We start from the raw sequence: 15691 nt of genomic DNA on the forward strand, positions 1-15691 counted from the left end.
CTGCGGCTTCCCGTGAATCAGCTATTTGTGTGGGAAGCCTGGGAGAGCTGAGAAGGAAGCAGCGGCTTCCCGCAGGTTTGCTGGGGCAGGGAGGTTGGGGTGCGAGGAACGCTCCAGGCACCGCATGGCTCTGGCCTGGCCCCCGACCCCATCCCCGGGCAGTGCGGCGCCGGCCTGGTCCCGACCGCGGCTAGCCGGGAGGCAGGGCTCCGGCCCTGGTCTAGCATCCCGGCTTTGGTCCCAACCCCAGCCAAGCGGCCCAGCCCGGCCCCCATCTCCAGGCAGTGCAGTAAGGGGGCTGGGAGCATGGAGGTGGTGTTGGATAGAGGGCAGGGGAGTTGGGGGGGGCCTTCAGAGGGCAGGGAACAGGGAGATTGAATGGGGCAAGGGTCCCGGGGGGGCTGTCAGGAAGGAGCAGGGGTTGGATGGGTCGGCAGGGGGCAGTCAGGGGCCAGGGAAGGGGGGTGGATGGGGCAGGAGTCCCAGGTGGGGGCCATGACCCCCTCATGGGGTGAGGAGGAGGAAACCGGTTGTTAATATTTTGGCAGCTCATCACTGCATTTATGGTATGCTGTAACACTTGAAATCCTTTGACAACTTTAGGATATAGGTCTCACAGACAAGAAAAGATCACCTCCTCTGCTGTTCATTTTGAATACTGTGGACTCACTTAAAAACACATTCACAGTGGGTGGGAAGAAAGAGGTTAAACTTTTGACCAAATTTTCAGGAGGGTTCCTTCAATGAAATAGAGCATTATATATCTGTACTGACAATGAGATTTTTTTCTGTTGTCACCTTTAAAATAATGTGACAAACACACAGACCTGTCATAACTTATTGGCATAAAAATAAATCAAAATATAAGCTTTGTATTTAAATTAAACTCTACAATCCCATATTTTTTCCTTCATGTTCCACTCTGCCTCTCAAATATATCATTTCTGATACATTTCACAGATCATGACATCAAAATCTATTCTCACTAATTCTTGCTTATGAAGACTGGAAATATGCTCTTTCAGCCCTCCTTTACTGATCATTTAAGTTTCTATTGGCGCTACACTGAAAATGAAAATTTACAGTTAATCTCAAGCTAAAGGGAAAAAACACTTCAGTTTAAGTAGCAGAAAGTTTAATAAATTAAAACCTTGTCAAATGCTTCAAAGTTGTGTTTAAATTTCAAGACCTTTCACATCTTCTATATTTCTCTGTTAATGTGTGTATGCCCTTAGGATGGATTCATTTAATTGCCATTATTGTCTCTTCACAGCTGTAAAGAAATAGGTGACATCTTTATGTAATATACTGTAACGGTACACACAGCATTTACTTTTTATGTACGTCAGTTTGTTTGAATGAACACATGTTCAATATTTCATTAGTAATACTATCATCAATTCATATGGTGACATTTCTGCTTAACCCAAAACCAAACAACTCAGGGGTTTTCAGACAAACAAGAATCACTTACCAAACTGATAATTCCATTTAGGAAAAACTGGGAGAAGATTGTAGAGGCTGATCTGATAAGTTGTAAGTGCCCTCAGCAGCCATTGCCTTACAGTCCTGCCCATTGGCTTCACTGGTGCAGGCCCTTAATTGTTACATGTAATCATTCAACAATTTGGACTCAGTTCTGCACAGCCAGGTAGTCAATGCCTCCTGATATATACAAAATACAGTGTTATTGCCAGCCTACTCCCCTACTCTTACATATGATCCAGTGAGGGGAAGTAATTAAGCACCATGCTCAGCTGCCCTGCTGATGGCTAAATGTTAGTCTCACTAACCTTGTCTGCAGGGTCAAAACTTTTAAGTGAAAGTAAAGCCTTCCGCTATGAAGCAACACTAACAAAATTGACAGTGAAACTGAAAGCCATAGGAAACACTGCTATTCATGCTAAAAGAGATCAAACCATTCTCAGTTCTTTGGTATCATATTCATTGTCCCTTAGCTGGGTATTTTTAGTGAAGTAGAATAAGATGGTAAATAGTAAATGAGAAGTTAGAAAATATTTTATATGCAACATGATTAATAGCAAGTATTTTATTTTACGTGCATCTTCGTGCTTTATTGAACCAAGTCAGATGGCTCCAGAAACAATTACAACATTCAAGCCTGTGTCCTCGGCCTGGAAATTAGAGTCAGAACCTATTAAAATTTCACACCACTAAAATACTGACTAAACAAGCTCAGACGCAGCTAGAAGAAGTTTGGTTGGTTTATTGTCTCCCCCCGCCACCCCCCATTTTCTTTGCATCAGAAGAATTAAAAACCAACAGCTATTGAATATTATTGGTGCTAATATTGAGACTCCAGGATCCCACTTCTGATAAACAGTGTAATTTTTTTTTTGTACATGTTAAGTGCCTGGAGCCTTCATCCATTGCAGCAATTGCAGCTTTAAAAAAATGTAACTATTGTTGTAGACTCCAGTATGAATTCTGTCACTAATGCAGAAAAACTATTTTTTGTGTATTAATGGGCCACCAGTGACATCCAGTGGCTGGTAAGTCATAGAAAACATAGGTATACACTAGAATAACCTGCCCCTCTGAGATCTTCCATTATAATTAAAATCTGCTAGTCTAGAAACAGACTCGGTCTCAACTGCCTTATGAAATAGGCAAACCCCATCTGTTGTATCATATGTCTAATTACTGGTTTGTTTGTATTTTATGTTAGAGATAGTAACAAGGGAATTCTTCTATCATTCAAAATTATTTCTCAGCGGATGGAATATTGGAAGTGATCAGAGGAAAATGTCGGTCTGAAAAAGCTGAGGTTGCAAACACATTTTGTCACTTGGATTAGATTAAAGACGACAAGTTAGAGATGACTCAGTACATCTCAAAAGCTGAAACAGTAAATTGATTTCCAATACACTCTTCAGTCTGCTGCCATTTCCTAATTATGGTGTTAAGTGGAACAAAGTAATGCCAGTCAAAGCAAATCTTGAAACATCTTTATTGGCAAGTTATTTTGGTATCTAAAAATAACCAAAGACATTTATATTATCACATATGGTTGCACCTATTATGCACTAGCTACTTTCTAGCCATTCAAGAGAGAACAGTCCCTACCTTGAGGATTTACAGTCTAAGGACAGTCAAATAAGCAAAGAGAAGTTAGGGGAAGAGGGGCAACAAAGAGGGACTACTTATTTAAGTCAGCTACATTTGCTATGGGAAGATGGCAGAAGTGATTCATTAAGAGGGATTTGAATATGCACAGGTTGGGGCTTTGCAGATGAGCTTAGGGAGGTCAATAGGATGCACAGAATAGCGCTCAGCGGAGACTGGGTGAGAAGCTGACAAATAGGCAAAAGAGGGCATGAATAGAACACTAGCAGAATGCAAGGCATACGGGGACAACTTGAAGCTCACTAAGGAAATAGAAGTAGGAAGAAGAGTTATATAGAATTTTGAAGGTGGTGACAAGAAACTATAGCAGATAAGGATCTAGTAGAGGGATTCCAAGAGGGGAGCAACATGATCTCATGAATGGGAAAGGAAGATGCCTTGGTGGCTATAATCTGAAGAGTGGAAGGGAACAATGTGTTTGTCTGGGACGTCAGGGAGGAAGATCATTGTTTGTATTGTGGTAGCACTTATCAGTCCTGTCCTGGAGAGGGACTCCATTGTGCCAGTAGCTGTACAACACAACTAAAATGTTGCCATTGTGACAATAAATAGCTTACATGGTTTTGATAATGACTATAGTCAAAAGTGATGGTCTAAGCTCTGTGTGTCTATACAATGAACACTACAGAATAAGCAGGATTTTTAATGACAGAGCAAAATCTAAGAAACAACAATTTTTTTATTAAAGTTCCTACTCTACATTTGATGAAAGGATTGTATGGCTCAGCTGGCAATGACAAGAAAATGGGTCTGTAACTGTTTTGCCAATATGTATGATAAAACCCAGAATCACTGAAATCATATAAAATGGTTGCACAAAACTTTCAAGTGAACGTGCTGAATTTAGCATGGCTCTAATACAAATGCCTGCAGAGTTTAAACGTGTCCCTTTGCTGAGCACTGTAGAGTACCAGGCCCTCTATGGAACATTCGGCCTCCCAAAGCCAACATTCCAGACTTACAGAATTGGTGTATATCACATGGGCTGGTCTACACTTGTTTTGGGGAGGAGGGAAATCAATCTAAGATACTTTGACTTCAGCTATGTAGCTGAAGTTGCGTATCTTAGTTCTACTTACCTGGCCATCCTCAAAGCAGCGAGTTGACTGCTGCTGCTCCCCCCGACGCTGCTTACTCCTCCTGCCGAGATGGATTATGGGCGTCGATTCACAGATCGATTTATCGCATCCAGACGAGACACAATAAATCGATCCCCAATAAATCAATTACTACCTGCCATAGTGTCCATTGTGCACATTAGCAGCAAACCATACCATTCATGCATTGAAACACCACTACTGCTGCAGGGAAAAGGATAATTTTGGCCTTGCTAATTAGTACTGGAAACTGAATGAGCTTTAGCCTAAACTAAAAGGAACTAAAAGGGAATATGTCATTTCTATCTCCTCTCTGCTTTGGATCAGTTTCAAATAATGAGGATTGTATGCATGTTTCCTGGATCATTGGAATTTTTACTGTTTTATGATATTCCACAGCTAATGCTTAATTGGGTATAAAACATTAAAAGTTTTCTTAATTTTCCTAACTAATCTTGAATATTTTCAAAGAAGAAGATTGACTAAGAGGAAACTAGAAAGTAGGATTAAGTCTCTTTCCTACCTTTTGGTATAAAAACCATTCTATCTTATCTTCTTGGAGTGTAGTGAACATGAACATGATGAAACCTTATCCATCCCTCAGCAATTTGGATCTATTTCTACATCAGTAACCACTTCCACCTGTGGTTAGCAATCAGCTTTGTTTTCTATGTCAGGCTGTTATGGTTAGGCTGAAAATTTGCCTCCTTTTTCAAATAAAGTACCTATAATAGTAAACCAAAACAAATCAGAAATTGCAAGCAGCACTCTATGCAAAATTTATGCTTCCCCCTGTAACAGTTCCATTGTAATCTATTGCCGCAGGGCACGGCCATCAGATATCACTTTGGCGATTGGTCCTACTTTGAGCAGGGGGTTGGACTAGATGACCTCCTGAGGTCCCTTCCAACCCTAATAATCTAATCTAATCACCACCACCACCTGGGTGCACTCCAGTCCCAAGTATACCTTCAGCATAGTCAGCTGTCTAAAGAATTCTCATCTCTACAGAAAGAAAAGGATGCCTCCTCCCCTCAGAAGAGTTTAGTGACTAGCACTGTAGCTGCCTATACTAAATGGACTCCTAAGAAGCAGAGGTGCTGTAAGTAAGTTCTCAACTCATGCACAAGGTCAAAGCTGAAGACTCTTTCTTCAGTGTTTGCTTGTTGTTTCAATGTCTAGATTTGTTGCAAGTTTTATTTAACGGTCTTGACCCAGTAGTGTCTGCATGTGTCTTGCAAGTTTATTTTGCAGCAGTTGCCGCTTACTTTGAATCTAACTAATAAAGAGAATATGTAGCATTTCCATATTCTGGGAACCTTACAAACAGTAATTAAGACTCTGAAGCAGTTCAGAGATGGCAAGAGGTAGCAATTGTGACTGTACACTTGTTTCTATTTCTGGCAGGGGAAGGAATGGTTTTAAAGCAGTGAGTGGTGACTGAGGTGCATCCACCATGACGATGCTGAACAAAACTCTGAATGATACATCAGAAGCAGCCCTGTGCGACCTAGAAGAGAGCTATAAGCACATCTTACTCCCCCTTGCATACAGCGTTGTGTTTGTGCTGGGGCTGCTCCTAAACGGTGCCATGCTGTGGCTGTGCTGCTGCCACACCAAGGAATGGACATGCACCACTATCTACCTGGTGAACCTGGCTGTGGCTGATCTGCTCTACGTCTTCTCTCTGCCCTTGCTCATCATCAATTATGCCATGCAGGACATCTGGATCTTTGGAGAGCTGCTCTGCAAACTGGTACGTTTCTTATTTTACAACAATCTGTATGGCAGCATCTTGTTGCTGACTTGCATAAGTATCCACCGCTTTCTGGGGATTTGCTACCCCATCCGGTCACTGGCTTATAAAACCAGAAAATTAGCTATCATTGGCACTGCTGTATCCTGGATACTGGTACTCATTCAAGTCTTGCCCAGCTTGATCTATGCTCGCACTGGCTTCATCAATAACCGTACTGTCTGCTATGACCTGACTAGCCCTGATAACTTCAACAATTATTACCTTTATGGTATGGTTCTAACTGTGTTTGGTTTCCTTTGTCCTTTTCTTATCATTTTAATCTGCTACTGTTTGATGATCAGAAGCTTGATTCAAACCACTGGTAAGACCAACATCACAAGCAGCGCTGCCCAGGCTAAATCAATCCGGACCATCTTGCTAGTCTGTGGGCTTTTTGCACTTTGCTTAGCTCCTTTCCATATCACTCGTGCCATCTACCTTTACGTCCGAGTCCATCAGAAAGCTGACTGCCGTCTCTTACACAGCGCTACCTTATTATATAAGATTTGGAGGCCACTGGTGGGCCTTAACAGTTGCTTTTCTCCACTCTTGTATTTTCTTTCTGGCCAAACCAACACTGTCAGACTCATTCTGGAACTGAGGCTGCATAAAGTGGATCCCTTTTCTAGACCTACAGTGAAGGGTAAGTAGACAGTGGCACCCAGGGGGGCTCCTCCTCTTGCTGTGGAATGAAGCCTGAGGAAAGTGATCTCTGAGAACTTCCCTTCATGGCAGATTTACTCCAAAGAAGAGAGACAAACTGCTAAAGTTATTGCATGAATGCCTTTGAGGAGCTGTAAAACACTCACCTGCACTGATAAGAGATACTGAATACCAGCAATTCCCATAATGCTGAGACAAGACAAGAGGCTAGGAGGGAAGACTAAGGCCTTGTCTACACCACAAAGTTGCAGCGCTGGTGAGGGAGTTATAGCGCTGCAACTTAGGAGGTGTACACATCTGCAGGGCATCACCAGCGCTGCCACTCCCTGTTTGCAGCGCTGGCCGTACACCCGTTGAAACTCGGGTGTAGAGGATCCAGCGCTGGTCATCAGGTGTAAACACTCACCAGCGTTTTTCTTGACCTCCGTGGAATAAACAGGTATCCCAGCATACCAGAGGAAGCCTCTCTAGTAATCAAGCAGGTCTCCTTCCCCGCGGTTTGCAGGGGGGTTCGGGGAACGCGACAGCACATCGCGGGGAAGGAGATCTGCTTGCACGGGGGTTCAAAAAACACCGGAGCAAACCGCTGGGAAGGAGACCTGCATGCAGGGGGGTTCGGGGAACACGACAGCACACCGCTGGGAAGGAGACCTGCTTGCAGGGGGGTTTGGGGAACACCGGAGCAAACCGCTGGGAAGGAAACCTGCTTGCACGGGGGTTCGGGGAACGCGAGAACAAACCGCGGGGAAGGAGACCTGCTTGGGGGAGGGGGTGTTCGGGGAACACTGGAGCAAACCGCGGGGAAGGAGACCTGCTTCCCCGCGGTTTGCTCTTGCGTTCCCCTAACCCCCCTTGAAGCCGCCCAACAGCGCTGCAGTGTGGCCACATCTAACACCACTTGCACCACTGGTTGCTGTAAGTGTGACCACTCTGCAGCGCTGGCCCTATACAGCTGTACTAATACAGCTGTAACAACCAGCACTGCAAAATTGTAGATGTAGACACCCTAAATATTTTACAAAGGACTAGAAGGCAAGTTGTTAGCATTTCATGTCAAACAGCAGCAGCAGCAGTTGAGAAATAAAACTAAACTGCACCACCTCCCAAAACAAACCCCAGATCTCCACTACTCACTATTCTTTTCCCAATGGAAAGGGAAGCCATATACACATATAGAGAGGAATGTGTATAGCTGAGAAAGACTCACATTGAAATCAAGAGGAGGCAGAGCTTCCAGTCATTTGTCACATACCAGTTCAAACAATTTTAAAGTTTATTATACACTACATTTCCAAAGCCATTTTCAGGAATCCCTGTTGCTGTTTCAGTGACTGTATCTACTACTACAGAGTGAGAATGGCCATCTTTTCAGAGATGATTCTGCCTAATTTAGTAGATTTTCATTATTTAACATTTTAAATTTTTTTAGTGTTCTTTCATTAGAATGTTGATACACAAGTGTTTTGAGATGAAACGCACTATAGGATAGTTAAGCACCAGAATAGGTTATGTAGGGAGGCTGTGGAATCTGTTACTGGAATTTTTAAGAACAGCTCAGATAAACACCGGTCAGGATGATCTAGTTATACTTGGATCCTGCTTCAGCACGTGAAGTGGGGAAGAAAAGTATGTGACCTCTTGAGGTCCCTTCCAGCCCTACATTACTATAGTTTCATAAGAACTATTGTCAGCCTTTTAAAAAAAAGGCTCCAGCAGCTACTGGAATGCTACTCACTCTTAAAAAAAAAAAAGTCACACTTAGGCCTGGTCCACACTACAGTTAAAATGATTTTAACAGCGTTAAATCGATTTAACGCTGCACTCGTCCACACTACACTGCTCTTTATATCGATTTAAAGGGCTCTTTAAATTGATTTCTGTATTCCTACAAAACAAGAGGAGTAACGCTAAAATCGATATTACTATATCGATTTAGGGTTAGTGTGGACGCAAATCGATGTTATTGGCCTCATTATTTTACAGTAGCTACCCACAGTGCACCGCTCCAGAAATCGACACTAGCCTGGGACCACAGATGCACACCACCGAATTAATGTGCCTAGTGTGGACGCGCACAATCGACTTTAATATATCTGTTTTATAAAATCTGTTTAAGCTAATTTGAATTTACCTTGTAGTGTAGACATACCCACAGTTGGATGAATAGGAGAAAGCACAAGAGCTCTACAGCAGTGGTTCTCAACAAGGGGTATATGTGCCCCCTGGAGGTATGCAGAGGTTTTCCAAGGGGTATATCAAGTCATTTAGATATTTGCCTAGTTTTTTTTTTTACTACAGGCTACATAAAAAGCCTAGCGCAGTCAGTACAAAGTAAAATTTAATAGACAAAATGAGAAAGCAAGCAATTTAGTGTACTGTGATACTTTTGAATTTGTCTGATTTTGTAAATTAGTTTTTAAGTGAGGTGAAACTTGCTGTACACAGGACAAAGCAAATCAGACTCCTGAAAGGGCTACAGTAGTCTGGAAATGTTGAGACTCACTATTTTGTACAGCACCATGGAACTGATTATATTAGACCAAAAATCTGGCCAATGTCTTGGCCAGAGATTGTTGACCTATTTCCAGTTGGATGTTGTCCCTGAAAAGCAGTTACCCTAAAAAGAGGATTTTGTATATTGAAGTTTCATATAATTGCAAGTTAGTGACATACACTGTACAGCTATTAAAGTCTTGTTTCCAAACTCTTCAATGCCTCATTGCAAAGACAGCTCTATGCAATAACCAAGTCACCAAAAAAAGCTTGAAGCATGGCTAAAAGTTAGATTGTGAGCTCTCTGGGATAGGGACAAACTTTGTTTTATTCATTTGTACAGTGCCTGGTATGAGGAGACCCTTATAGGGATCCTTAGTGGGGAAACAAAAAAAACAGTGATAAGCTTGTACAGTGCTCTCAGCCCAACATCCTATTTGTCCATCACAGATGGAAGAGAAACCGAATAGGCATATTGCAGTAAGATTTCATTAGCCAGTAGCCCCCCTAACATACGACATTCCATATATCATAACAGACTTTTCAACCCACAACAGACACAATTAGGAGTTGTATGTTTGACTCTAAACAGCACATCCATTATGAAACGGAAAGTGTCCCACCAAAACAGAGAACAAGAGTTACACAAGGCTATCAGTTTGAATTTTAACATTAGTAGTAGTTTCCCTTTGTTTAGATTTAAGTAATTTTTTTAAAAAAATAAGACACCTATTCACCTGACAATGTTAAAAAAGAATAATATGGCCAGCAGAACTGAAAAAAACATTTAATTGAGCAAGTTACTCAACCAGTCAACAAGTTAGCTACTGAAAATATCTCCTTTCCATATCCTCATCCTCTCTAACACACACAACATTTACCAAAACACCCATCTAATAAACACCTTTTGAAATGTGCTTACTTGAAGAACTCTCTGGGGGGATTGCATGTATTCTTACATTACTCATGGAAGTGGAAATGAAGATCAAGGGGTTTCCCATAATTAGGAGACCAACTATGTCTGGATTGAGCTATTGAATAAGGAAACACTTAAACATGTTACTATTTCTTTTTCTCCAGTGTTTAGGAACTGAATGACTCAGGATCACCAATGGGATGTGGAGCTTTAATCTCCAATATGCTTGTTCAAATTGAGCCCAGGTTGGAAGCAACCTGGAGTTACTATCTGACAGCCCTTTAGGGGTTCCAGTGAGTTGGTCTCAGTCCAGCTCCTGGTAGATGGTGTCTCTTATCAAACAAAATCACTACTCCTGGCATTTTCCATAGAGGCCAATGACTGACGGGGCCTAGCGGTTGAAATAGTTTCTTACTGCTAGAGGCACACTTCAAGGCTAAAGTACAAAGCTAAGTAAAGAAGTCTTCACTGTTATTCCTATTGTGAATAAAGGCTTCTAATTCTCAGTGGATGGCAAGCACTTTCACTAGCACTGTCTCTCCAGCAAAACCCCTCACACAGCATTACGCATACTGACCAATGCTTATAGATAACGGCTGGCAGACTCTTCTACGGGAACTCTTCACTTAATGTTCTACTTATGTTCCTGAAAAATGCAACTTTAAGCGAAACGATGTTAAGCGAATCCAATTTCCCCATAAGAATTAGTGTAAATGAGGGGGTTAGGTTCCAGGGAAATTTTTTTCAGACAAAAGGGTGTGTGTGTAAGTTTTAAACAATTTAATACTGGTACACAGTGATGAGAATTGTGAAGGTTGGTTGAGGTGGAAGAGTCAGCGGGTGGGATATTTCCCAGGGAATGCCTTACTGCTAAATGAACTAGCAATTGACTGAGCCCTCAAGGGATAATTCTCACAACATGCTACAAGGCAGCAGGAAAGGAGGCAGAGCAGAGAAACACACCCTGTGCATGAGAGGAAAAAATGGGGATTTCCCCTTTAAGCAGCTGATCCCAGGCTTAAGTACACTGCCTTGTTAATTAAATCAGCTTGCTGAGACTTGAGACCCACAGCTACTGCCTAGAAGCTCCCTCTGTTGGTTGTGTGTCCTCCCTGCTCTATGGAAGATGGGGTAAGCAAGGTGCAGGAGCAGGGGGAAGAGGGAGGAGGAGACACCCTGACATTAGCCCCCCTCTTCTCCCCCCCCCCCCCCGCACAGCAAGCAGGTGTCTCTGGGAGCAGCTCCAAGGCAGAAGACAGGAGCAGCACATGGCACTAGGGAGAGGGACAGCTGCTGCACAGGGAACTTAGTAGAGTGGGGTGCTGATAGGGGGGCTGCTGGTCCACCCTGGTTCCAACCACCCACCAGGTAGCCTCAACGGGCTGCTCCTCCTCCAAGCAGTGGACAAAACAGATGACTGCCAAACAACATTAGAAGGGAGCATTTCACAACTTTAAATGAGCATGTTCCCTAATTGATCAGCAACTTAACATTGAAACAACATTAACCAGGATGACTAAGTGAGGAGTTCTCGTACTTGGACGGCACTACGAAGTCTGAAACGCTCAAGAAAAAATACAAGATACGGGCAGATTAGCCTGCCAGGCTGATTTCCCAACTTTCCCAGGGAGACAGCGACTCAATATTGTTTGAATGTTTGAAATAGTATACTTCTAAAAATATGAAAATGTGTTTAAATAGTGACAGAATATTTGTCTAATCGTATCAAACATTGATTAATATGTTTACATGATACACTATATAAAATATTCAGTGACGCCTAGGACTGGCCTTTGTCATTCATTGACACTGTTATACCACCCACTGGAGTGCAGTTTATAGTCTAAGTGGGATTTTGGTTAGTAATATTACCAATTAGGGAGAAGTTTAGAGGTGAGTACACAGAAAACTGGAACTCAGCAAATCTGAAAATTTCTCCCAACTTGGCACAAATTTGCTTACGGATCTGTAAAATAAGGGGTAGTATTTTAGACACTTAATTTGTAAATATTAGTTAACTACTTAGCAATCAAATAAGAGGCTATGGCAATATTCTAACCCATATCTAATGATAAAAGCAACTGAGGAAGAAAGGACAACAGAACATCCCACAGTGGAAAGTAGGGCCCCTTTTATCAAAAAGGAAGGAAGGGTTGCACCTAGAAAAACTAGGTTGGACAGTAGGTGTAAGAGCTGTACAATCTGACCTGTCCTAAGGGGAAAAAAAAGTAGGAGTGGAGACTTTTATAAACACTTATTAGAAATTGTAGCTCACCAATTATTTTGTTTGAATTAAACTTGCATTATGCAATAGCAACAAAAAGACTGTTTGGGGAAATAGTAAAGAACATTGTAAAACATGCATTTAGTAAGTTATTTCTTAACCATATTAGCTCTTCTATACAGCCTTGCACTGACATTATAAACAAGTGTGCTTCTTCACTAATAACTGTTCAAGTGCAGCACCGCAGCTATGAGGGAAGTCCATGTACTAAAAAAGGCCTTAGTACAAGAAAAGAATTTCTATGAACAGTTACATGCCACCAACATAGCCTTTGCTTTTAAGAGAAAAAAAATGTGAAGCAAATATGTATGCAGATACACAACTGTTTTCATTTATACAGAACCTTTCAGCTCAAGTTCAAACAGGAAGTAATTCTGGAAAGTCCTATGGCCAGTTTATGCAGGAGGTTAGACTAGATGATCACAAGTCTCCCCACCCCCACAACCCCAAAAAAACCAAACAACACAACAACAAATCATTCCAAGGAATTTTAAACTACATAGATACAAATACTGCCAAAGTACACCCCAACAGCACTTGCTGACTGTAATGATTCTTCTCAGTGGCAAAGGGCTGAAGCCCATTCATTTGCTGCAGCTGCTGGACTCTGCCCATCTTAGAGGGAAGATGAAAGCCCCTTGCCTTTGCTGACAAAGGCATCAAATTGTAGCTGGAACAAGATCATATGAAAGGGCTGAAGCACTTGTGCTTCAGCCAGCATGTGAGGTATGTTGTGATAACTGGGCCTACAAAATTAGCTTAATTGTGAACTCAGCTGTAAAAAGTGAGTGAACGTGAATGAGAGGTCACAACCTATACATGTTCTTGGGACAAGATGCAAAAAATATGGAGAGGGAATTAGTCCAAATGAAAAGGTCTATGATATAATTTCTACTGTGTTAAGATCATGCCTGGTAAACAAGGAAGTCCTAATTGCTGGGCAAAAATGTGAGTAGTTAGTGATGTCTGCGTAGCTTGCCTTTTTGCGGTCCTCAGAGACTTTGGAGGGAGAAAGCAGGGTACTGCTACAGCAGCTGACTGAAAAATAGGGGAAGGAGTAAGCTTCACCATAGTGGTTGTTACTACCACCCCTACCCCTAGGTCACCTGGACCTTTCTCCATCCTGATCCTGAGAGAGATCCTGCCCATAGGGACCCAGGTGACAACCACCTCCACCAGCTCAATCCTGAACACCAATGGGGATGTCAGACTGGCGCGCACACACACACACACACACACACTCTATCCTCTTCCTTCCCCCCTTTATTTCTTCTTTCCAACCCTTTAATAAGTTTGGTTTAGCCATCCTAGTCTGCTCTGCAACACTGCTGTAAGCCTTTGACCAGAAGCAAAGCAAACTGCAATACCCTAAAGAGAATCACACAGAATGTTGTCAGGTCTCCAAGTGGCTGGTAAGACTGAGTGCTGTGCCTACATTTTTCAGTAGTGAGGTTGCAAGTGAGAGTGATCATCAGAAACAAACTGCATTCACTCTGCTGTTTTCTCTCCCCCTTTTTGTACATCTTCTAGGAACTGGGAATTGGACTTTAACAGTTCCAGCCCATCTCAACTGACTACTTTTTCCACAAAAAAGGATAGTTACTACCATTTAAGAGATTGTCAAAGAAGGAGTTCTCTTAAAAAAATACAGCCACACACCACCACACACCTCTCCAGCTGAAGGGAACAAGAGATGTTAAAATGAAACACTTAAATGACTTTTCCTTTTTCTCCTTGTAGCCTAATAAAAGGTTGAAAGGATGTTTAATGCTGTGCTTGTTATGGTACTAAGCAGGCTGAGATCTCTACACTAAGCTCCCTAACAGCGTATACCACTGTTGAATGAGATGGATACAGAAGCCAAATGCACGAACGCTCCATTATAAAGCGATATAGAAAGGTCAGAAAAAGCCATTGAACTAAGAACAGAAATAAGGAAGTTGGAGTTTTGGGTTGAGGCAACATTACATAGTGCATGAGAGCACTCTATTGGCATGTCCAAGCCACAGTTGAAGGCGTGACTGCATCTAAAGCTGGCACAGGTATGTGGACCTAAAGCTAACTAGCATAATGGTTAAGACACAGAGACCTGGGCTTCAGCACAGGTTAGTAATGTGATGAAGTGTCCAGGGGGCTGGTGCAGCCCAGGCTGAAACCTGTCATTTCTTTACTATTTGTAGCCTAGATAATAGCTAGCATCGGTGTGCTTACCCTAGCTGCAATCACACTTGATTGAACTGTAGACATACCCCATGAGGATTAAGGCTCATAGACTCATAGGTCAGAAGGGACCAATATGATCATCTAGTCTGACTTCCTGCACAAGGCAGGCCACAGAACCCTACCCATCCACTTTTATACAACCCCTAATCCAGGACTGAGTTATTGAAATCCTCAAAACTGGTCTGAAGACCTCAAACTGCAGAGAATCCACCAGCAAGCGACCGATGCCCCACGCTGCAGAGGAAGGTGAAAAACCTCCAGGGCCCCTGCCAATCCGCCCTGGAGGAAAATTCCTTCCCGACCCCAAATATGGCAATCAGCTAAACCCTGAGCATGTGGGCAAGACTCACCAGCCAGCACCCAAGAAGGAATTCTCTGCAGTAACTCAGTTCCCGTCCCATCCAACATCTCCCCGCAGACCATTGAGCAGACTTATCTGATAATCCAAGATCAGTTGCCCAAATTAAACTATCCTATCATAACATCCCCTCCATATACTTATCAAGCTTAGTCTTGAAGCCAGATAAGTCTTTTGCCCCCACTACTTCCCTCGGAAGGCTGTTCCAAAACTTCACTCCCCTAATGGTTAGAAACCTTCGTCTAATTTCAAGTCTAAACTTCCTAATATCCAGTTTGTACCCATTCGTCCTCGTGCCTACATTAGAACTAAACTTAAATAATTCTTCTCCCTCCCTAACGTTAACCCCCAATATATTTATATAAAGCAAGCATATCCCCCCCGCAGCCGTCTTTTGGCCAGGCTAAACAAGCCAAGCTCTTTGAGTCTCCTTTCATAAGGCAGGTTTTCCATTCCTCGGATCATCCTAGTAGCCCGTCTCTGGACCTGTTCCAGTTTGAATTCATCCTTCTTGAACATGGGACACCAGAACTGCACACAATATTCCAGATGGGGTCTCACCAGCGCCTTATATAACGGTACTAACACCTCCTTATCCTTGCTGGAAATACCTCGCCTAATGCATGCTAAAATCGCATTTGCTTTTTTAACAGCCGTATCACATTGGCGGCTCATAGTCATCCTGCTATCGACCAATACCCCAAGGTCCTTC

The 15691-nt window shown here is 42.6% G+C and overlaps 1 protein-coding gene across 1 annotated transcript; it reads left to right on the forward strand.

Annotated features, from left to right (window-relative positions):
- Nucleotides 1–3337: 3337 nt before the first annotated feature.
- On the forward strand, nucleotides 3338–6693 carry LOC115657630 (P2Y purinoceptor 3-like). Its single transcript, XM_030575686.1, has 3 exons — nucleotides 3338–3403; nucleotides 5256–5346; nucleotides 5690–6693. Exons 1-3 carry the CDS (start codon nucleotides 3338–3340, stop codon nucleotides 6691–6693), a joined length of 1161 nt encoding a protein of 386 aa, XP_030431546.1.
- Nucleotides 6694–15691: the final 8998 nt, after the last annotated feature.

This window comes from Gopherus evgoodei, chromosome 9, assembly GCF_007399415.2.
Source record: "Gopherus evgoodei ecotype Sinaloan lineage chromosome 9, rGopEvg1_v1.p, whole genome shotgun sequence".
Lineage (NCBI taxonomy): Eukaryota > Metazoa > Chordata > Testudines > Testudinidae > Gopherus > Gopherus evgoodei.

What these genes read in the sequence shown, in the direction of transcription:
- LOC115657630 (XM_030575686.1), top strand. Translation starts at nt 3,338, where the DNA reads ATGAATAGAACACTAGCAGAATGCAAGGCATACGGGGACAACTTGAAG. An exon ending in AGCTCACTAAGGAAATAGAA is followed by an intron (nt 3,404 to 5,255) that starts GTAGGAAGAAGA and finishes TCATCTCTACAG; the next exon opens with AAAGAAAAGGATGCCTCCTC. An exon ending in TCCTAAGAAGCAGAGGTGCT is followed by an intron (nt 5,347 to 5,689) that starts GTAAGTAAGTTC and finishes GTGGTGACTGAG; the next exon opens with GTGCATCCACCATGACGATG.